This window comes from Phasianus colchicus, chromosome 1 (genome assembly GCF_987193195.1).
Source record: "Phasianus colchicus chromosome 1, bPhaCol1.hap1.1, whole genome shotgun sequence".
Lineage (NCBI taxonomy): Eukaryota > Metazoa > Chordata > Aves > Galliformes > Phasianidae > Phasianus > Phasianus colchicus.
The window spans coordinates 104,447,235-104,469,547 of record NC_143436.1 but is presented as its reverse complement, the minus strand read 5'-3'; the positions used below and the strand labels follow the sequence as shown (position 1 = coordinate 104,469,547).

Here is a 22,313-nt window from a genome sequence, read left to right as displayed (position 1 = left end):
TAAACTAAGTTAGCAGTTGTTGAACAAACTGTGACCAGGGAGATTAGTTATCAAATAAAGATCTTTAGGGGCAATGTAATAGAAACAAAAGGGTCAGTCATCATTAAAGAATTTTTTTTTTAATTGCTATTATGTCCATAGCACAAAAATGCTAGACTACTTAATCTAGGAGTCGTTGGGTGTTACTACATAATTAAAGGATTGTTGCTTGAATTACCCCAAATGCACCTCTTTCTGATACCGGTGTGATAGGTACTGCCTAGTTATCTGACAAGAATGGTTGGTCATTAGTGCATGCTTTCTGATTACTTCCAGCATCTGTGAAGGGCTTTATTAGTCAGAGTTGTTACAAATAAAGTAAATGCCTATGAGGCAAGTTGTTATTGAGGGAAGGATTTGAAGTATTTCATTAGGGTGCCTTGAGGTCCAAAGGTGCTTTAAAATGTATTTGCGTTGGCACTTGTGTGTTACAGTTTGCTTTTGAAAAAATAAACTAATATACACAGCATGTCATTCTGCAAAGGGCGTTCTGCAGTTTTATGTACATTAGTCAACACTGGGCTTTTTTTTCCCTTGTAATTCTTTCCTTTGGCAATGGTTTTTAACATGTTTGAATGATACTGCTTTGCTCATTCTGAAGAGTTTCTCCTGGTTTATATAATGGGAGGGAAATCTTTTTACATATTTATATGTATTTCCTGCATGTACTATATCTGACTAAACCACGTTGTTATTATTCTCCTGTGAGGTTACGCTAATGGCTTAATTCTGATGGAAATTAGAACAGATGTTTCTTGCCTGGTTCAACCAAATTTTATCTGTACTAAAGTAGAAATTCTGCTTTTTTTCCCTCTCCTTTCCCTCTCTCAAAATTCTACCTCAGTCCCTACCACAGCTGCTAGCACTCCTGATGCTGTTGACAAATACTTGGAGACACCCGGGGATGAAAATGAACATGCTCATTTCCAGAAAGCCAAGGAGAGACTTGAAGCTAAGCATCGTGAAAGGATGTCTCAGGTAAGAGGAGATCTCTTAGTCCATGAATGTGGTAGAGAGCTTTGTCTCTCAAATCATAAGATGTTTTCATTTTCCTGTTTCTCAAGGCTTCTGCCAGCTGCCCTGCCCATCTGCAGTGCTGTAAATTTTACCAGTTACTGTCTTTCTGAATACATCTAAGAATTTAGTAGGCAAGGACAAAGGTTTGTACTTGGATTACAGTTGTAAACCTAAGCTGCTACAGTTATTTGTGCTGGTGAAAAAGGAAAAAAAAGTCTTTTAACGGTTGCTCTCATCTTTGTTGAAGATGTTTAGTTTGTAATATTATTCCTATCTTTAAAGAAAGAACTTGACCACTGTTATTCATCCTTCTTTTGCAGAGGCTAAGCTAGATTGCATGTGATTAGCTTCATTTTCCAGGTGTACATATACATGGTAATGCCCTGGGGTAACTTAAGCTTGTATATATTTATCTAATGCTCTTGAGCCTCAAGGTAACATAAAATGCATCTAATGCCAAAGCAAAGAGGAAAAATCAGTGCTTTTGATCTCAACTAATCCAACTGACTCAATCCTTTTTATTTTCCTTAAACCAGAGAGTTTGGTGTAGCCTGAAACCATGTACTGTTTTTAATCTTATTGAACACTAGGAGATGAGCTATTTATTCTTTCAGAAATAGAGTTTGTAATAGAAATACCAATAAAAATTGTGCTAGTTCTACTTCAGTAACAATGAAGAAAAACTATAGAAGGTTTAAAGGACAGCCTGTGATGTAAGTACTTTTTTTTTTAAGATGGAACAACTAAAAAAAATTAATGTAGTACAATTCAGATGAGTTTTGTATACCATATAGATACTTCAGTATATTTTTTCCTCGTAACTTTACCCTCTGTTGCATTTTCAGTTTCCATATATTACTGACACATTATCCTTTAGCTTTTCACTACAAAGTTTGACTAAGCCTGAAAGGAGACTCATGGAAAGTCTCCCTTTACTAGCACTGTAGATATGTATCTTCTTATAAGTAGGCCAGGGCATCTTACATGAAGCAGTCATTGTTTGAGATCTCATACAGTAGATATGACACTTATGAGGTAGCAACATAAGTGTTCTTCATCTAGCCTCCACCTCAGAAGAATCATAGCACGAAGAAGGTATCTCTTTCTTACAAAGAGAAAACTTATCCAAATTAATGCTTGTTAAAGTGTTAACGCTCTGGTCATTATCTTTCCTTTGGAAGTTTAAACAATTTCGTGGAGGTGATCTGTAACTGAGCTGGGAACAGGAAGGGGTGCAGCTAGAGACTAAGCTCAACAGCAGCGTGGGTCAGCAGGAAAGCGAGCTGGATGAGCAGCAGCTAATGAGACAAAGATAAGCTGTGTTCCCACTAAGGCAGCAGCTCATTGCAGCTGAGACATTTAGTCCTCTGCAGCCACTTATTCCCTTCTTTTTCCTGAAGAAGCCCTTTTAGGAATGCTGTCAAGACAAGTGCCCTGAAACAGAAGGGCAGTCAGTAGGGAAGGCAGCTTTTCCCAAAACAGTCCTTGAATTCTCTGCTTATTTTCAGGCTTGCCTCTAACATTAAATATGCAGTGTGAAGATTGATCTGAGTAATAAAGGGCAGTATTTCTGTTAAAACTGTGTATTTATTTTCCACAAAGCTGAAAGGTTTGTGCAGAAGAACTAATGAAATACATAGGAGAGAACACTGTCAGTGCTTGAGGCTAACAAAGCTAACTGGGAAAGCTACTGAACTGTAGCTGCAGAAAACTTGTGGGTAAATGCTCTGCACATTCAACCATGTGCATGTGGGGGAACTTTATAAATGAATGCTGTGGTTCAAGAGTTTGACGGAAGATCATGCTGGTGCTGCCGTGTGTTCTGCCCTCGTTAGCACATTCCCAGCCATCCTTGCTGTCAACACTAATGAGCATACAGCTGTGGGGTGAGGCAGGTCAGCTCCCTCATCTCATTGCCATGTCACTCTTATTAAAAAAAAAAAAACAGCTCTGGACAGTTCAGCAAGCTAAATCAGATCTGGGAAAGAGCAGCACAATAGGAACCTCAAGAAAGAGAGAATTGATCTGTAGTATGCCTGGGCAGCTTAAAGTTATATGTCTTGAAGTATGCAAAACACCTGCAGAGCTTTTAAGAAGAAAGTTCACATAAGTTTTTAAAAATTAGTTTTTATCACTGTGAGTAATGTCTTGTACAGCACTGAACTAACCTCTCCCACTAATTGATCTAAGGAGAAAAGATCTTCTTAGCAGGTAGAAGTAGGTAGAAGCTTACCAGTCCATGTCTTGTTTCCAGTGGGAACTGTGATATCTCTGTGTCCCATACCAGTCTTCTCTGGCCATTTGTTTAGAATTTGGGTTTTATACTTTTTTTAAAATCATGAATTTTCTTAAGATGTTTTTAATCAAAAATTAATTTGAAGTTGTTACTTGTTATATTAAAAATAATGCTGAATAAGTTAACTGAACCTTTGTGTCACGTTTTTCTTTAAAATTAAAAAAAAATCATGAGACTCACTAGCTCTGCCCTCCAGCTGCACTGAAGATATTTATTCCTTTTTGTTTACTCAAATAGTAGTTCAAAGTTCATTTATTTCAAAGCTGATAAGTGGGTACTAATTAAGGAGCAGAAAAGTCCATTTTTCTTCTATGGAAAGACAGGAAATGATCAACTATTAGAAAATATTCTTTTTGTACAATGACCTGATACACCTCTAGTTCACGCAGTTTAAATCCCTTCTGCTCTTAGGAGTCCATGCCTTCAGACCACCAAGTTTTTCTGCCTTTATATCTGCACACGCCAGGAGGAACAATGCTTATAAACTTTTCTAGGCAGCATTGTAAAGAACATTACATTAGCATATGATTTTTAACTTTTCTTGAGTTTCCAAATTAACAGGAAAACTACATTCCCATGGAAACAGGGCAACCAAACACATGCAACATTTTGATGTTTGCTGTTCTTTTATATATAATGGGAGGAAGTTATGTTTGTTTATCTCAGGCTACCCTAGCTGTTTCCTGATTTTATACAATCCTCCTTTTGCTCTTTCTTTTTCCAGATCGTTAACTCAGTACAATTCCCTAACTTAAGCAATTGCTGGTAAATAGCCTGGTGAAACCAAATATTGAATCTTACTCAAGGGAGCAATATATTTAAACTTTTTTTTTCCTCAGCAAAACATCTTGAGACATCCTGGAGGCTTGAATTTATTCTTCCTATTGTATAAGTATTGACAGTGTTTTGGGGATCATCCACTACAGTCCTCAACCTGGCTGAACATAAAAGCAAAAACCTAGTGTTGGGTTCAAGATTTAATTACTGTGGTGAGAGGATAGTTTTAAAAATGAAACATAAAGTGGGTCTAAACCAAAGTGTTTGATCCCGTTTGTCTTCAAAAGATGTACAGGAAAATGCATTGTCTGTGTCTAGACTCCTGGGAGAAGAAGATAAGGCCAAAAACAACTCAGAAAGTAATTTCCCTATATTGAATACAGGCTTCAGTTAATCACGGGCTGCTTACTTTACAGCTTCTCCCTCAATATACGGTGTACCTACATTTTAAAGATTTTTAGAAGAAGCCTCCCTTAGTAAGTGAGAGTAAAACGTTTCTTATAAAATATAAAGTACACTTCTTATCTCATACCAAAGGTATGACCAAGCATGACAGCAGTCAGTGTGTTTGGAGGGATGCCAGAGTGTTATCAGAGCTCCTTTATTTGTTCATCAGGTAGAGTCACATCAGGAAACCCATAGTAGCAGATGATGTTGATCTGTAAGAGGACATGGGTAACCAGAATTGTCTGGCTGTTCAACAGCACTAAGGATCATTGCATGCTACTTGCTCGCACATCGTTGAGGTACTTGCTGACTTTTAGTACCAGTGGCACCGTATTCCCTGGATCTCTCGGCCTCAGCTGTTTTGTGTGGGAACTCTTACCTTCTCTAAAACTGTCAGCTTAGTTAGGAGAATGACCCCCCCCTCCCCAGTTACAGTCAAGGCTTTTTGAAGAGATCTGATGATGCTATTACCAGAAAAAGAGTCGAGACTTAAGTGTGCAAGAAAAGCGCTTGACAAACATAGGCATCATATTGTAATGGCTTTGACAAGCTAACTAAGCAAGCCTTTAGTCAAGGACCTCTGCTGTTTTGATTGGTGTAACCCAAATGCCTGTTCAAAATTCTTTCATTGCTGTATTCTTCTGTGCACCAGTGTAAAAAATGTGAATAAATTCTACTGGTTTTAGTGTAATGAGATTTTGTACTTAGCTTTTTTCTTAATAGTGAATGACGCTTTTCTTGCATCCTTTCTCCCTCTTGCTGTCCTCTACAGCCCAATTTCTAAAGGAATCTACCAGGCAGTAAGTCCCAAGTCCTGAAGAAGTTTGACTTTGAAGCAACTTGCTTCTTAAATCTTAACCAGAAGTTGTCATTTTCCTGGTACAAATCAGCCAAACCTTGGAGAGCTATAAATCTATATGGCTTTGATAGGTCTATGCTTTCAGTAAAAGAGGATAGTTTATAACTGCACATACTACAAGTTCAGCCCTTTTTCTGCACAGCCATATCTGGAGAATGATTTTTCTTTTTCCTTTCTGCTTGATGGTTTTCCATAGACCTCTGTGGTACATTTGCTAATCATTCATAATTCTGTAAAGGTATAGCCTTCAATAAGAGCCCACGCCTTCTCTTGGTAGTAGCATTTGCCCATAGATATCTGTAGGGCAACTGTTTAGTTAGTTAGAACAAAACCACACACTCCCTCCCCACCCACACTGCTTTCAACTCTTGAAGTCTTCCTAATTGAAAAAACGAAATTCAAAACAGAACTTCTGTAATCTTTAAATTGAATATTTCTGAAAACAGACATGTTTTTCTGTGCTTTTTTATGCAAGCCATTTGTTCTTGCACTGGAACTGGACACTGAATCCAGTAATTTATATTCCTCCCAGCTAGCTGTGTAGGCTGTCAGTTTATCATCCCACCTTCAGTGCTTTAAAAGATTTAAAGAAATAAATAGACAGGGAGACCTATTCTAGCCAAAGGTCTCCTTGCATTATCCACAAGACTTGTTTTTATCATGTGGATTAGCAGTGTGTCTTTGCCTTTATGTTTTTCAGGATTATTTTAGGCGTAAAATGGCAAGGAGCTGAAAACCCACTGATGCTCATTCACAGTGAAAAAGAGTATTAAACCGATAAGATTTGGAGGCATAAAAGAAGGGGTGGGAGAAGAAAGTCTGAGCTTTGCTAGTCTAAGTCAATGCTCGAGTTTTAACTGATATCATTTTAATTTAGGGCTTGAATTAATGCTGTGGGTTCTGGGTCATGTCCTGGCACCAGTGATATAACAATTCTCTAGAAAGATACTGTTTGTGATTGAATTAAGATTTCTAGGCCACCACAATGTTGTAGCCTAAGTGCATAATTAAGAGATGAATACCTAATGCATCCTTAACACAGATCAGCACTCCAAAACTGGTGCATTTTTTCCAGAATATATCACAACACTCTAAATTGGATTTTGGCTTCATGCTCTCTCTACTGTTTTGTTGAAGAAGGATTAAAATCTTCCGTTGAGGCTTAACTTGCAAGCGTGAGACACAGCACTTTGTCTTGTCTTTGGTATTTATTCTAGTAAAATTTTAGTCGTGTATGAACTATGAGCTGTTCTTAAATCCCCATTGGAAAGTATATGTTTGAGAGTTTCTGTTACAAATGGTATGAAAGTGTGTTTTCAGGTAAAGGTGGGAAGGAAATGTGCTTCTGTTGAGAAATTGCTTCTGTTTCTTCTCTCTTTTGATATTGTGCTAAACCTTCACATAAACAAGCCACTTATCTGTGTGCACTGGATTTGGTGACAGCAATTGCTCCATAAAAAAAATTGATCTGAAGAGATGGCTCTTTAGGCATGAAATGAGGAAAGTCCCTGACAAAGACCATGAGAAAGTTTCAGATGTAATGAGCAGCCAGTTAAGAGTAATTTGAGAATTTCAATTCTTGAAATATTTGGCCCCTAATTTTGAACAGGCTGACACAAATTGCATGTAGATCTTCATCTGTCCTACTCAAAGGCAGATGATATAGTCCAAAGCTAAACATTTTTCTGATACCCCCAAAATTGTCACATAGAATGAGTGGAAATTCGCTCTTTTTGACTATAGGTGGAAACATTTTCTTTTATGTCTGAGATGAAAATGATCTGGTGTGTTTACCCATAGAGATTCCACTTCCTTTGCTTGAAGGTTGATTAACGTCTGTGAAGTTATGAGAGCTTGTCATGATGTTCAAATACTGAAATTTGGTCTTTGTTTAAATTAATAACAGGATTCTACCTTTGTTAAATGTTGCAATTGCTTTTTTATGGTGATGTGAGAAAGGGGAGGAATATAAAAAGATAATTGTGTGAGCTATAGTGCTTGGCAGTTGCTGAGTCCTGAGATGAGAGAAGAAAATTTGAAATTCACAATCTTTGTTTTGTTTGTTAGGTCATGAGAGAATGGGAGGAGGCAGAACGCCAAGCAAAGAACTTGCCAAAGGCTGACAAGAAAGCTGTTATTCAGGTAAAAGAGAATACTTCTGCAGCCTTATCAACTGGGACTGCAGTTAAAATGCAGTGGTTGTGAGTGGTGATGTAATTTCAAAACATATTTACATGGAGATTTAATGTTATTTTCTGCTCTTACTATCTTTGTTTCCAGCTGTTAAAAGCTGCTGGTGTCTCTGTACTTAGCATCCAATCCCTGGAACAAAAGTGCAGAAGAGAGAATTTTGACTTCTCATCAGTGAGAACTGACAAATCAGTTCCCATAAGCCCTTTTCAGAATTTATGCTGTGATAAACTAGTAAGCCATGGGATGAAATCTCAAAGCAGAGATGGAAAATATGATTTAAAGAAGGAATCACCATCAGTTTAATCTGGAAGAAACTCTCCGCCAAAAAAATCTTTTATCCGAAATTATATTATAATTCAAAAATTCTGACAAGCCAGACACTACTTGAAACCCACTGTGGCTATGTTAGATATTATTCAGTACTGCTAGAACGATTTCAGTGCAAAACTATAAAAAGGTAACATTCAGAACCAGACTGCATTGCATATTAAATCCCACAACTTTGCTCTCTCTGCATTATATCCACTCAAGCTTTTCCTTTAATGGAATGACTCTGAGTTCAATTTTTCTTCCTGGTGGCCAATTTATAAGGAATTATAGTGGCTCTGTACAGGTTGAATGTTTTTTTCCACTATGTAGATTTGTTTGTGAAGTCACTTTGATACGTGGAAAGCCTTTGTGATTACAGGAGACAAAGTCTTGTCAAACTCCATCCTTTTCTGTACTGAATTCCCTAACACTGAACACAGTCACAGTGGTCATCCCACCCAGAGTAAGAACATGTAAGGAATGTTTGACAGATTAAAAAAAAATGTTGCCAGGTGTTCAGAAGCAGTTCTTACTGGAATCAATAAGAGGGACATTCAGCACAGAAGTTCTGGGAGCCAGACTGACATGTGGAATCATTTTGGTGATTTGCAGGCAGATTTTCATGTCCACTGTTCTCTGTTGGTGTCTTCACTGCTTCTGTTGTGATGAGTGTTTTTTTCAGCATTTCCAGGAGAAAGTGGAATCTCTGGAACAAGAAGCGGCAAATGAAAGGCAACAGCTTGTGGAGACTCACATGGCACGGGTGGAGGCCATGCTGAATGACCGTCGCCGCATTGCTCTGGAGAACTACATCACAGCATTGCAGACCGTCCCACCCAGAGTAAGTGCAATATCACCATCTCTGTTGGCTGTGTCAAGGTCACTTTAGTCATCCTGGGGAAAAAGAATGTGTGCCAAATGAAGACCAGCAATGAAGCACTGACTGTGCAGTACCTACTGCAGCTATCAGACAGTTTGAAAGTTTAAAGTTTTGACATATTGTGTGCACACAAATACAGACACGCACCCCATACTTACATATAGGTAGATATATGCATACATACATACATACATACATACATACAGATACTTAGATACTTAGGTAAATAACACGAAAATGCCTGAAATTGTAGCCGTTTACAGATCCTGATAAAGGATGATGATGCAGTCATTCCAAGTGGTATGCAGTAGGATACTTCATTAGGTCAAGAGGGAGCTTAAGGATGAGGGTACTTGTGTTCTTGTTTCATATATTGAACTGTTTAAATGTTTGGTGAAGGATTTTGGGAGGATTGTTGGATGGTGTGAAAATACCCCACTAGCAATTCAAATTTGGCTGTATGGCTCTTAGCACTGTAAACACTAAATCCAGAATGTGGATTTGAATGGAATTATTAAAGACGCTATATCTGTAATGGTTTTGTTTAATCTTTAAACAGCCAGTCTATACCCTTCATAAAAATGAGAATCTTTGTGAATCCTATGGGAAAATAGTCAAATATTTTACATAACTCTCATCTCTTGAATGCTTCCTAGATAGAAAAAACATTATGTGACTAAAAGCCTTTTGAATCATTAGTGTAAGATGGATCCACGGTTCCTAAATTTGGTCTTATAGGAAATTACATCAATATTGACTGCCCTGATAAAATTACATATTTTAAGTGAATTTCCTTTCATAGAGAAACCTGCACGTTCAGTGAGCATGGAAGAATGATCTTAATCACAATTCTTTATCATCATCAAACTTCTTAGCCACCTCTTGGTGCAAAACTGTAAAGTAAAAGAGTAATCTTGAGTTGCCTGTCACAGAGTAGCTGTATGAAGAATTAGTCTATATTTTGCAGTATAGTGATTTGTTGAAAAATGAAGCAAATGTGTATTAAATTGGGTGGAGGATGTTAGTTGGTCTGACTGTGAGATGCTGTGTGTTGTAATCTACGACTGTTACAAGTGTGGTGAAGGGCGTGGACTCCAGTGTCCAGCAGACACATTTGCAAGTTATGGACTGGTATGCAGCTTTCTTTTGGAGATAGGTGTCTGCCACTCAGAACTGAAAGTGAGATGTGTTGAGTTCACAGAAAGGCTGCAGGTCCTGTTCTTCTGCTTTGTGGCTTTGAGGAATTCACCTCAGATGCAGTTTCGCATTTGGCTTCAGGCAACCAGCTCTTGCTGTAAAGTTGAGCCTTGTGTGATTGTAACTCTGTCTGAAAACTATCCCAGAAAAATTATTTTGTTTTCTTCTCCAGTCAGAACGCCCTCAACTCTCTCAGCCTGTCTTGATAGGTGAGGTGTTCCAGACCTCTGATCATGCTTATGGGCTTCTTTGGACATCTCCAACAGATCCGTGTCCTTCTTATATTGGGGTCTCCAGAGCTGAACACAGTATTCTAGGTGGGGTCTCATGAGAGTAGAGCAGAAGGGGACAATCACCTCACTTGCTTCTTTAGATGCAGACAAGGATACAGTTGGTTTTATGGACTGCTTGTGCACATTTCCAGCTTGTGTTGAGTTTTCCATCAATCAGCGCCCCCAAGTCCTTCTTCTTAGGGCTACCTTCAATCCATTCTCTGCCCAGTCTGTATTTGTGCTTAGAATTACTCTGGCCCAGTTGCAGGACCTTCCACTTGGCCATACTGAAATTCATGAGGTTCACACAGGCCCACCTCTCCAGCTTCTCAAGGTCCCTCTGGATGGCATCCTTTCTCTCCAGCATGTCAACCACATCATACAGCTTGGTTTTGTCTGCTAATTTGCTCAATCCCACTGTCCTTGTCACTGACAAGAATGCTAAACAGCACCTGTCCCAGTATGGACCCCTGAGGAACACTGCTCATCATGAATTTCCACTTGGACATGAAGCCACAACATTTCAAGTGTGACCATGCAGCCGATTTCTTATCCACTGAGTTGTCCATCTGTCAAATGTTTCCAGTTTGAGTCAAGTATGTTGCGTCAACTACTTTGCACAAGTCCATACTTAAAGTGGTAAGGTCTCTTAAATGAAATTAGAAGAGTATTAGAGTTTAAACTGAAAAAGGCATTGGTCTTTTTTATTGAAGTATCTATGTGTGTTGGCGGGGGGTAGGGGAGGGGAGGTGTAGTGTTTTACATCACTTGGATGTGTTGTCCACATATCCTATCTCTTCTGCAGGAGTTTTTCAGATCATTACACAGGAGTTACACAGGTCATTGTCCATGCCAGTGTCACAAGAGTTTGTCAGGACACCACTCTGAGCCGCAAGGGAGTCAGGAAGCTCTTTCAGAAATGAATGACAGAAATGAAATAACATAACTTCAAGGTCTATTACAACATAATTTTTTGGCAAAACCAAATGCTTGTTCTGTTGTTTTCTCAGAAGCACTGTCATGCAAGATGCCCAGAAACTTAAATTTTATCCTCATCTCTACTTTCCAGTACAGCTTAACTGTGCTGTTATACTCTGTTGTCTTTGAAAATAGGGTGTAGATGTTCAGTATCTGGTGTCAAAATGCTATATTGTTTCATCCCACTTGATGGTCTTAGTACAGAAAAGGAGGATTAATGGCAGATGAAACTAATATGCTTCTAGTTTTTAAAACAGTTGGAGATTTTCCCTTCATTTTGGAAGCTAAATAGAAGAATTCAAATGCATCAGTCTCTGCAAGCAACTTGGTTCTATAATTTGCTTATATTTTCTTTCTCGTGTGCATGTCAAATTTACTTGGATTTATGTCTCCCTGTTTAATCTTTGTTGGTAGCAGAGGCTCATTCTCTGTGGGAAGTCAGGGGGAGGAGGTGTGGTGAAGAGAAATGCAGTTCACAGTGGTGAAATAAAGGGTTTCAGAGCAAGGAAACATACAGGAAATCTATGATCGGTAATTAATTAACCTCCTTATATTTTGCACAGAGTAAAATGAGGATATAATAATTAAACTCAGTTGAAAATGTTTCTCTTGCACTTCAGAACTGTTTCACTAAGATGCAAATTACTGCTGTTCAGAGCAGGGATAATTAAGATCAACCCTAGCTTGTACATTAACCCATTTGAATTTATTTCCTGTATATTTTCTTGTTTCCCTTAATGTCCTTTCTGGTACCATTTGTGCCTTCAGTCTGTTCCTATGGTGAGAACTTACTGTGGACTGAAACTAGTCATGTTCAGCTATTTGGACTTGGAAGAAAGATCTGCAGAGGGGCCTTTACTCAGTGCTTCTGTGTTCTGGAAGTTCAGAGCCTTTTTTGGGTCCAGCAAGGTTGCTGGGAAAATATGCAGTTGGAGGCAGGCAAAAGCATAACTACTGATCTGATAAAAATCCTTCTATGCTATAGGAGAGATCAGTTCAGCTCTAATACTCCACCCTCCACCCTGCTCACCTAAACGTGTAAAGTTACAATTTCTCACATATGCTGAGTTTTGTGGGATTTATTAAATAGACAGCATGGATTTCAGCTCAGCTTTTAAACCAGGTCAGTCTGAGGAAGATGGTTGCTTAATTCAGGTTTTAGAGTAGATTCTGAGGCTTTTAGGTGAATAAAACCACACTTCCTTGTTTTTTCTCTAGTCTGTGGACTTGAGCATGTAGTATAGTCATACATCTCATCTTGCCCAGTAGGTTTTCTCATATGAGCAACTAAAGTCAGAGAGGCAATTCCAGATGGATATTATGGTCTGCAAAACTTTGGCAGATTCATCATAACTAAACTCCAAAATTTTAAAAGAGCAGAGACAAAATTTAATTTGTCAGAGTTGAATAAATTTAAATCTTGTAAAAGCAAATGATGAGGTGGAATCAAATACTGTTTTCACTTTGTTCTTTCTCAGGAAAATCCTTGAGAGAGAAGGCAAAGGGAAGTTTTGAGTGCTAATAGCAATGTATTTGTTATGTGTGGTAATACACTTTCTTACAAACTAGCATGATGAGAATGATAAGACATCTTTAATTCGACATAAAATGTAGGATAGGGGTTTCACATGAATGAAAAGTCCTTCTGTCATCCTAGCCAGCCATGCTTGAATGTTCCTAAAATGAACTGCAGTTCCAGTATCAAATACAGCCCATGAATCAATAACATAGCAGTTAAAATACATACCTAATATACAGTATAAGGTATCCTTAAAAATGGAATGAAAAGAAACAATTGTTGCGCATTTCAAGAGCAGTAATCAGAAAGGACTGGTGATTGATGTTTCTCTAAAGGCAAGATGAAATGGTAAAATCCAGCATTGTGGATCTTTCCTTTCTGGTTTAGAGTGAATTTTGGTCAAAATGACAAGCCAGCTCATGATTTCCCATAGAAGTTCCATGGCACACAGACATGGGAGATTGTATTTTAAATACACAGAAGTACATGTGGATGGTTTTCATGTTTTTCTCAGCAGAAAGTATTTTGAATTTCTATAGAGAGAGCGTAGGTTATATTTGTAGCAATCCAGAATAATTTTGATGTTTCTGTTTTGCAAGCTCAATGAAATAGCACTTTTTCACCACTCCCTTAAAATCTGAAATGATAAGCTACATTTTGTGTAGTGGTCATATATGTGTATGCATATATGTGCATGTACAAAATAAATGTGTGTATATTTTATCAGTTAGACACTGTTCCCAGACATTTTAGACCACATATATGATTTAGCGAGGTTGGGGTTAGGAGTAGACCAGCGGGTTACATTTCCTTGTAAATGACCTGTAGAAAAAGAATTAGGTTTTTATTCTCTAAATTTTCAGATGTGAATGTACCTTATCTACATTTCAAGGAAATACTAATAGTAGCAGAGCCAAAACTTAGAAGTGAGACAGAGTGTATAAAGAGTTGTGAAAGTTGTAAATGATTTTAATTGTTTTATAAATAAACAGTAAGTAACATTTTCTGCTGACTAGAACAAAACCAAGGTAAATCCTTGCTAAGACCAGCAGAGAATGTAATCACTAAATATTCACCATTTACAATTGTGTTTGAACAGCTTCTGGAGGGCTGCCTTCTGTAGGGTTCTTCTATTGTGTTTGATAAACCAGTACTATCAATCTAAGACATGTTATGATACATGAAGACATATGGCTTGTGTGTGTCAATTTATTATCTCCAGAAGGATTCTGAAGTGCTTTTAAGCATTTATTACATAGAATTCTTGCCTTTTGAAATGCCTTAAAAGGTGAAGTGGAAAGACAGCCCATGTTCTCCAGTAGTTGATACTGGGAACACCTTCCATGGTAAAGGATAGGACAATCCTTGGCCAGCAGATTCCATTGGTTTGTATTTGGAGATAAACTGAAACATTAATATTATTATTTCATTGTTAAAGAAGAATGTAAGTGATCTTGTCTCTAAACTGATTCTACCTGAAATAAAGGCACCTTTATTTCATGCTTATTAAATAGTCATTGGGGTTGGGATTCACCACTGGGTAGCAAAAGTTGCCATCAGTGATTTCTGCTCTGTTTAGGCTTGTCTTGTACTGGACCTTTTAATAGGTTGTCAGGATTGCATCTATATATCCACGAAAGAACTGCTTTACTAATAAGAGAATAGATATACTCCCTACAGTTTTAGGTAGAAAGGTATCTTTTTAATGATGCTATGTCAGCTTGAATAGCATACCTAGACTGCACAGGTAATCTGTGAATTTGTCTAGAGTGGACCAGATGGATTGAATATATATGCAAGTGCCAACACACAAAAACTAATTCTTTGACACATGCTACAAAACTAACAAGATTTGAGTCTAACAACTAAAATACAGTCAGATGACAGGTCATCTGTTCATCTGTTACAATAGCTTGTAAGAGGACTATGATCTGGCTGTGCTAAGTGTTGGATAAAAAGCAAGTATGGAAAAAGTTTCATGGGCATAAATAACATGTCTAAATGTGCTGGAAATAGTTCAAAGCTGTGTGTAACAGGAGCCTTTGCACTACTTCACTCAACATTACTGTATGCGTGCTTATTAGATGTGTTCATATTATTCTTTACATTGGCCTGAATAATAAATATGTGCCATGCTAATGTGGAGTTAAGCTTCTTTCTAGTCAGGTCAGGGTTTTCCAGTTCTCAGTAAGCAATATTATTCCGATCTAAACCACATTCCTTGTGAACTGATACGCATTCTGAATTTGGTCCTGGATCCCGTTGCTCAGGAAGTCACCGATCATTCTGGTTACTAGCTCAATTGCAGTTGCCAGAAATATTGGTCACTTATTTAAGGTAACTAAAAACATGCAGATAATGAAAGTCACATTGGGAATATCCTGGTCTCTTTTAGAGGAAAGCTGATAAAAACAAGCTGACAAAACAAATACAGCTGAAAATAATAGTATTATTTCATGATGGTTAGGTAGCCCCTGGTGGCTGATACAGGTTAGTTATTCTGTGAGATATTTTTTTATGAGATAGCCTGTGGAGCCTTTCCTTTCCTCTGTTAGACCATTTAGTGTGGCTGTTCCACTCTACCACATTACAAGAGTTCATACCACCACGTGATGCAAGAGGTTTGGGGGGCAAATCCCGCTGCAAAAAGTATATACGTGAGTGTGATTTCTAAGCAGAAGTGGTTCACTTCAATGTGGATATAATGCAGTATGGAGATGGGACTTGGCACAATGGCATCTGACGTGGAATTGCATGTGAATCAAAGATGTGTCACTGAATTTCTTCCTGAGGAAAAAATGGCACCCATTGACATTCATTGACACTTGCTGTACATTTCTGGAGACCAAACAGGGGATATGAGCGCAGTGAGGCAGTGCTGATGGCGGTACTGGGTCGCCTCTGCTGGTGCGGATTTTTATGAGGACAGCATGTGGGCTCTAGTGAAAATGTACAGCTAATGGTGGTGACTGTGTTGAAAGACAGTGTTTAGTAGCTGTCGATTTGCTCTGTCAAATGGTGTTATTGTGCACTTCTTATCTGCTGTACTTTCCGTGGAAATAAATAGGAGGCATTACTTTCAGAGTGACATATGTATATCCTTCTGGCATTAGACGTGACAGTTCACTTTGAGTATTCCTTGAAGAAATAGAAATTAATCCATTTCTCTTTAATGTACACAAACCTGTTATCTTGATGTGCTTCAGGGGAACAAATGATGAAATGTCAGGAAAGGGAACAATATTTTCTGTCTTTAGAAAATTACTGTTTTAAACCTTAGTGGTCTTCTAGCCTTTGTTCCTATAAACTGTCACAGCTGACATTTCATTTTGTTTTGCCATTATAGTAATGTTGTAGGGATTGCTTACTTTTCAACATTGGTTCATGGTTTCTTGCAACTTCATCGCAGGCTGTTTGACTTTTGGTGATTTAGAGTTATTTTCCTCACAAATGAATTTTCTGTCATGGGACTACTAAGTTTAATCCTTTGGTTGGGAATGGTTTTGCATCTCTCTGTCTGAAAGATCCTCATATAACCTTTGTTTTACTTTCTTTGGACGTCTTAAAATCTATTTTCTCTCTCAAGCAAAAAAATTCTTCACTCTTCCAGCTCTATGGCTTAGTGTTCATATCTTGTGTAAATGTTAAATTAGTTTAGGATCTATATTTGACCATGAATCTAAGTCTTCCTAAACCTTCAGCTTCGCCCACGGTTCTTTCTGCTTCAGAAAGCTGTGCACAGAGCTTCTGATGCTTATTTTGTTGCTTCCCCACCCGTTCTTCTGGATCTGTGCCAGTACCCCGTGAGGCTGCTCCCTTCTCCTGCTCATTCTTTAATTTCCTGCACAGTAAGATCTCCATACTCTTCCTTCTCACCCATGTCAACTCATTTTACTCACTATTCAGCAGCTTCAGAAAAAATGCACAAGCACAACCACGCAAGCAGTGTTGGTGAGGGGGGCTGGATTTCCAACATCACCCTAAACACTGAGTTAAAAGTGAATGTCTTAGTTTCATGGTAGGAAAAACTTCCCTTCTTTGCAGTCTTCACTGCTGTACCATCAGTCTGTGTATATTTTTCATGTCCCTTCAGCTGCAGTTCTTTCCTCTGTTCTTGTTCGGTTGTATACCTTGAGGCATATAATTAATGGCTTTTTGTAAGTAAAACCACCTGAAATGTATACATAAACTTTTTTTATTTAAATCTGATACCCAGGTTGGGTACTTCGAGAAGATGTGTGCCCTCTGTACCTCAGCTATTCCTTTCCTCTTTGTTTCTTCTGCTCACATAGCAGTATTAGCAGGACAGAGCAGTCTTGAATTTGTTTAAAAAGTTTTGCAGTCAAATCTGTTTGATTACTCCTCGGCTTTGATAGAGTATAGTTGATACTGGTTAATAAAACCAGTTTTAGTCTTTTGCAGTTTTAACTATAGTTAATAGATATCAATCTCAGTTGAGCATGCAACGTAATAGTTGTTCTGTGCTCCTGTTTTGGGGCATACCTCCAATGTATGGAACTAAAACATGTGTTGTTCTAAATTTAACTCATTTATTTCCTGTTTCTTTCCTATAGCCTCGTCACGTATTCAACATGCTGAAGAAGTATGTGCGTGCTGAGCAGAAAGACAGACAGCATACTCTCAAACACTTTGAACATGTCCGGATGGTAGACCCAAAGAAAGCTGCCCAAATCAGATCTCAGGTAATCCCCACTGAGTGTTAGTGGGGTCGTATTTCTCATAACCATTGTGAGTTTTCTGTCAACTTACTTTTTAAAAAACATTTGGCTACTTTCTGTGGGCAGTTTTAGATGCAATAAAAAATAAATTGTTTTCCAGCAGAAGATCAAGACAAAGTGATGTAGTAGTCATGTGGGTGTAATTTATCTTTTGAGAAGAACTGAAAAGCAGGTTTTCTGTCTGTCAAAACAGTGAGCTAGTCATGAACACTTCCCAAGGAGTCATCCAGAGCAGCAATGCCCAGAGCCCTTATTACTGCTTTGGTAAATAATACCTCGAGGAAAATGTTTGTAATAGATTTAGCTAACATACATGGTTATGCTTCACTCAGCTGAAGCAGCAAAACCAGAAGTGGTGCAGCCATCTGACTGCAACCAGTCTTTTTGTAGTCATTGCAGAGGTACTTGTAATGTCTATAAATGTGATTACTGCAATGCACTTGAGTTTAACATAGTTTTTAAAATGTGCATGGTAGTTCGTGGCATTTTAACTGCTGAATGTTACTGCAGTCCTCAATGTGTGTGTTTTGGAACAGCTTTTATGTTACCTTTGTAAATCATGGAGGGTGAGGAAGCAAAAAAACACAGGAGATATAGCTGGCTTTCAAAACAGCAATTAAAACTGTAGGCAGAACGGATAAGCTGCTAAAAGCGTGTGCTGTAATCTGCAGAATCTGCCTCTGTTCCCTCTGCAGGATGCAATAGGAAGCTCTGTTCCAGCCACACAGTTATGAACTGATTGGCATTGCTAAAAGCCAAATCAAAACCATATACCTCATTGAATGGCATGATTTGCATATTAGAATTTTGAAACAGCTATTTCAGCCAGACTTGTACATGGAGATCATGCTAGCTTGAAATTGCTAGATTTAAAAATGCTCACTTCTAAACATCTTCTGCAGCGATCTTGGTTTTCTTTTCTCTTAAATATGATAGCATGTCCTTTTACATCTTGCATTACTTTAATTTCTAAAGCATTGGGTTGTTAAATCACAAAAAAACAATGGAATTTTGCAGACTACAAACTGTTGGGCAGCACACATGAAGAATGGAAAGTGACATTTAGATACAAGAAGTACAGTTACTGTTTTGTATATTGCCATAGGTATGTGTGTTTCCATAACATCTTTGCTTCTTGAATAGGTCAGAAGGTTGAAGGAATGTAGGCTAGAGGATCTACCAGGGAGTTTTTATTTCAGTGGAAAATAGAAAAACAAAATTGTTCAGAAGCATAAGTTTTTTTCACAGAAATTGCTCTATGTAAACTATTTTCCTGTTTGGGCTTAAAATTGTCTTTGTCAGTAGTCTGTGTCTTCCAAGATTCACCTCTGTTTTCCTTTCTGTTGAAGAGAGGTGATACTTGCAGAGTATCCTGGGGATGATTATTGTGGGATGCTGAAATTCTACCCATAGCAGCATGGAGGCACAACCTGAGGCAACAGTTAGAATCACCTGGGACAACACAACAATGCTTCTGGTTGGAAATATTTTTTGAAATGTTTTCAAATGCTTTTAACAAGAGCATTCAGTCTTTCGTCAGAGAGTGGCTGTTTCTTTTTGCAGTATTAGAATAAGGAGAAAGGAAAAAAAAAAACACCAACCAGCTGACACATTTTGATCCAGCAATCAGTTGTGCCTCACTTGACTTGAATGGCATGCAGAAGGTTACAGTATTGGGCAAGTGTACACATTATTGGAGAGTAAATGAGGCTGTGAATTTCTGCTACAATAGTTGTCTGTGTACCCTCACAGCAAATGTAAATTCTTGCTTTAAGTTATTTCATTCCCATGGTGTTTCAGGTATTTGCTATGGAGGAATGTCTAGCACACTACTTGTGTAGGAGAGGTGAATGTCGCAATGCGTTTGACAATTTCAGCACATGGAGCATATTATTCCTACTTCAAGTAAAAACTGTAATGCTTTGCAAAACAAGAAATAGTAAAATTTTTGATAATAGCTACTAATAATAGTATTAGTATTCCCCTCCTTAAAATATTTTTATTTCTTTAGGTTATGACACATCTACGTGTGATATATGAACGCATGAATCAGTCTCTCTCCTTCCTCTACAATGTGCCTGCTGTGGCTGAGGAGATCCAGGATGAAGTCGGTATGCAAACTATTAATGTAGAAAAACAAAAATATTTGCTTGATAAGAAATCACCGCTAAAAGCTAAATTGCAGCATCTTACTTCTGTTGATACACTGTCCCAACTTACAAATAGAACAAACTTACTTATGAATTATGAATTATAATGAATATAAACTTGTGAATATGAACTATCAGACAGACTAAATGGAAAAGCTTGTTCATAATTTGCTTTCAGAGTTTTCCTGTTTCTTTAAAAAATGCAATTTCATTACCATTATATGTAAACTTCATTAATTCCTGTGTAATCTATGCAGTAACATAATCATACAGCCTTTGTTGTTAATATATTCCCTGTAATATTTTTATATACATTTGGAACCTCTATGCTATGTGGAAACAGCTGTTAATAATCAGTAGCTTTATTAAACCCTTCCTGGGTTTGGATATTTAATTTGATGTGGCATTTACTTTAAGTGACGCAGTCATTTGGGAAATCCCTGAGCTAAAGAATAGTGAAATTCACAAGAATTTGAGAAAAATATAGGTAACAACTAGGGGTTATTAAATACAACTTGGCAGTATCTTACCAGTCGTGCATTTATTTGGTAAATTATTTATGGAACAAGGGAGTGAGCTGTGCCATTGCAATAAGGATGTGTTGGACAGAGAATAGCGGTGGATTCCCTGGCACCCAAGGCATGGGTTAGGAAGCAGATGTGTTTACTTGTAAGGTAACTTTAGAAAGTGGGGGATGAGCTCAGAAAACAGAGCTTGGGAGGTGGTCATGAGACCATAAGGAGAGAGATTAATTCAACTACATTCTTCTGTTCTTCATAATTACAAGACAGAAACAACAGTCTCAGTTTGCAGTTGTAGAGGACTATTCAAATAAAACCCTTATTGATAAATGAGAGCGTATCATTTCTGTAAGAAAAGACCTGCTGATATTAGGTGTTGGATATGCTCAGTTGTTGAGTTTGTTTGGTTTGTTTACCCACAATTGTCATTCTCTTGGTTGTATTCTTGCTTGAAGTTTCAATTTCTTCTGTTATTAGTAAAATTAATGCTTATTGGCGAGGACATTCATCTTAATTTTCTTTCCTGAATACTGAAATGGAATGGGAATTTCAGAGGCTTTGAAGAGACATGGGAGCTGAAATCTGTTAACTGCTAAGTGGTTTAAAAAATCTGACTCCTAATCTCAAATGTAATACTAATTTTTAGGAGGAAAAGAGGCTAAAATTAGTCCTAATGAGATGAGAGGAGCTAAGAATTTCTCAGTCTCCAAAGTATTTTTTCCTTACCTTGATTTTTTTGGGGGGTTGTGATTTGGGGTATAGTATAATTTCTTCAAAGCATTACAAAATTTAAAGCAGTGAAAAATATGTTCTTGTATTGGGAGTTATTAGGCAGCAAAAATGAAAGACTACACTATTAGATCTGGGCTTTATTAAATAAAATAATTTGCAGTGTAGAGAAGGAAGTTTATTCTCTTCCAGGATAAGCATTCTCCTTCTGGGTAACATAGACTTTATACTTGATTATACATATGGCTTTTAAGGAAAGTTCTAAGACGTCATTTCTTTCTGTTGAAGAAGACAGTATCTTTCTAGTTTTAAGCACAATGGTGACCCAGCTTCAGATCTGTTCTGAAATTAACGACCTTCTTAGGTTTGGTACTCTTCCTAAATGCATGGAAAAGGAGATCTAATACTACTGCTAAATCTATGAAAAAGTAATGCGTGTGGAGCTGAGGTGCCCCCTTATAATCTCTGTGTTGTTTTTGAGATCTTTATGCAGTGAAGTTGAATTATATGAAATAGAATGCACAGTTGTTCCTGGGACTCGGTGATTTCATGGACAATGTTTTCATCTTCAGCAATCTGAAAATTACTTCAATTGGTGGCTTGTTGATTGTATGAATTGCAGTCTAACAGTTGGACATTCATAATTTCTTTTAAATAAAAGATATTTTAGAAGTTTGTAATCTCAAAAAGCAGATTTAAGTCATAATTATAAGGTGCAGATTCCAAAATATCAAATCCAGCTTTTATTCTGAATGCAGCCTTTTCAAAGGATCTCTTTAACGTCTTTATCAATAACTCTAGATGGTGAACCTTCTGCAGGTTTGCAGGTGACACTCAGCTGAGTCATACAGTTGTAATGAGGAAGGTATGCCCTCCAAAGGCACCTGGACAGGCGTGAGAAGTAGACCCCTATGAATCTAATGAGGTTTGACAAGGCCAAGTGCAAGACGTTGCACCTGGGTTGGGGCAAACCCAGATATGTGTACAGAATGGGAGAAGAATTTATTGACAGCAGCCCTGCTGGACAAAAAGCTGGACAAGAACCAGCAGTGTGCACTTGCTGCCCCTAAGGCCAACTGCATCCTGGGCTGCATCAGAAGAGGGGTGACCAGCAGGGAGAGGGAGGGGATTGTCCCCTTCTGCTCTGTCCTCGTGAGGCCCTGCCTGGACTACTGTATCCAGGTCTGTAGCCCCCAGCACAAAAAAGTCATGAAACTGTTGGAGAAGGTGCAGAGAAGGGCCACAAAGATGATCAGAGGGCTGGAACACCTCTCCTGTGAAGACAGGCTGAGGGAGCTGGGCTTGTTCAGTCTGGATAAGGTCCCAGGGAGACCTCATAGCAGTCTTCAAATGCTTAAATGGAGCCTATATACAGGAGAGAGACTAAGTTT

At 38.1% G+C, this 22,313-nt stretch overlaps 1 protein-coding gene across 2 annotated transcripts in view; it reads left to right on the top strand.

Moving 5' to 3' along the window:
• The window catches only part of APP (amyloid beta precursor protein), a 202,401-nt gene that overhangs the window by 139,592 nt on the left and 40,496 nt on the right, over window positions 1-22,313 (top strand). For both annotated transcript variants that reach the window (XM_090121406.1, XM_031612471.2), the window contains 5 exons: window positions 884-1,017; window positions 7,503-7,577; window positions 8,620-8,778; window positions 17,358-17,486; window positions 19,534-19,633. In XM_090121406.1, coding sequence (XP_089977532.1) covers window positions 884-1,017; window positions 7,503-7,577; window positions 8,620-8,778; window positions 17,358-17,486; window positions 19,534-19,633 — 597 coding nt within the window. The remainder of the gene's footprint in view (window positions 1-883; window positions 1,018-7,502; window positions 7,578-8,619; window positions 8,779-17,357; window positions 17,487-19,533; window positions 19,634-22,313) is intronic.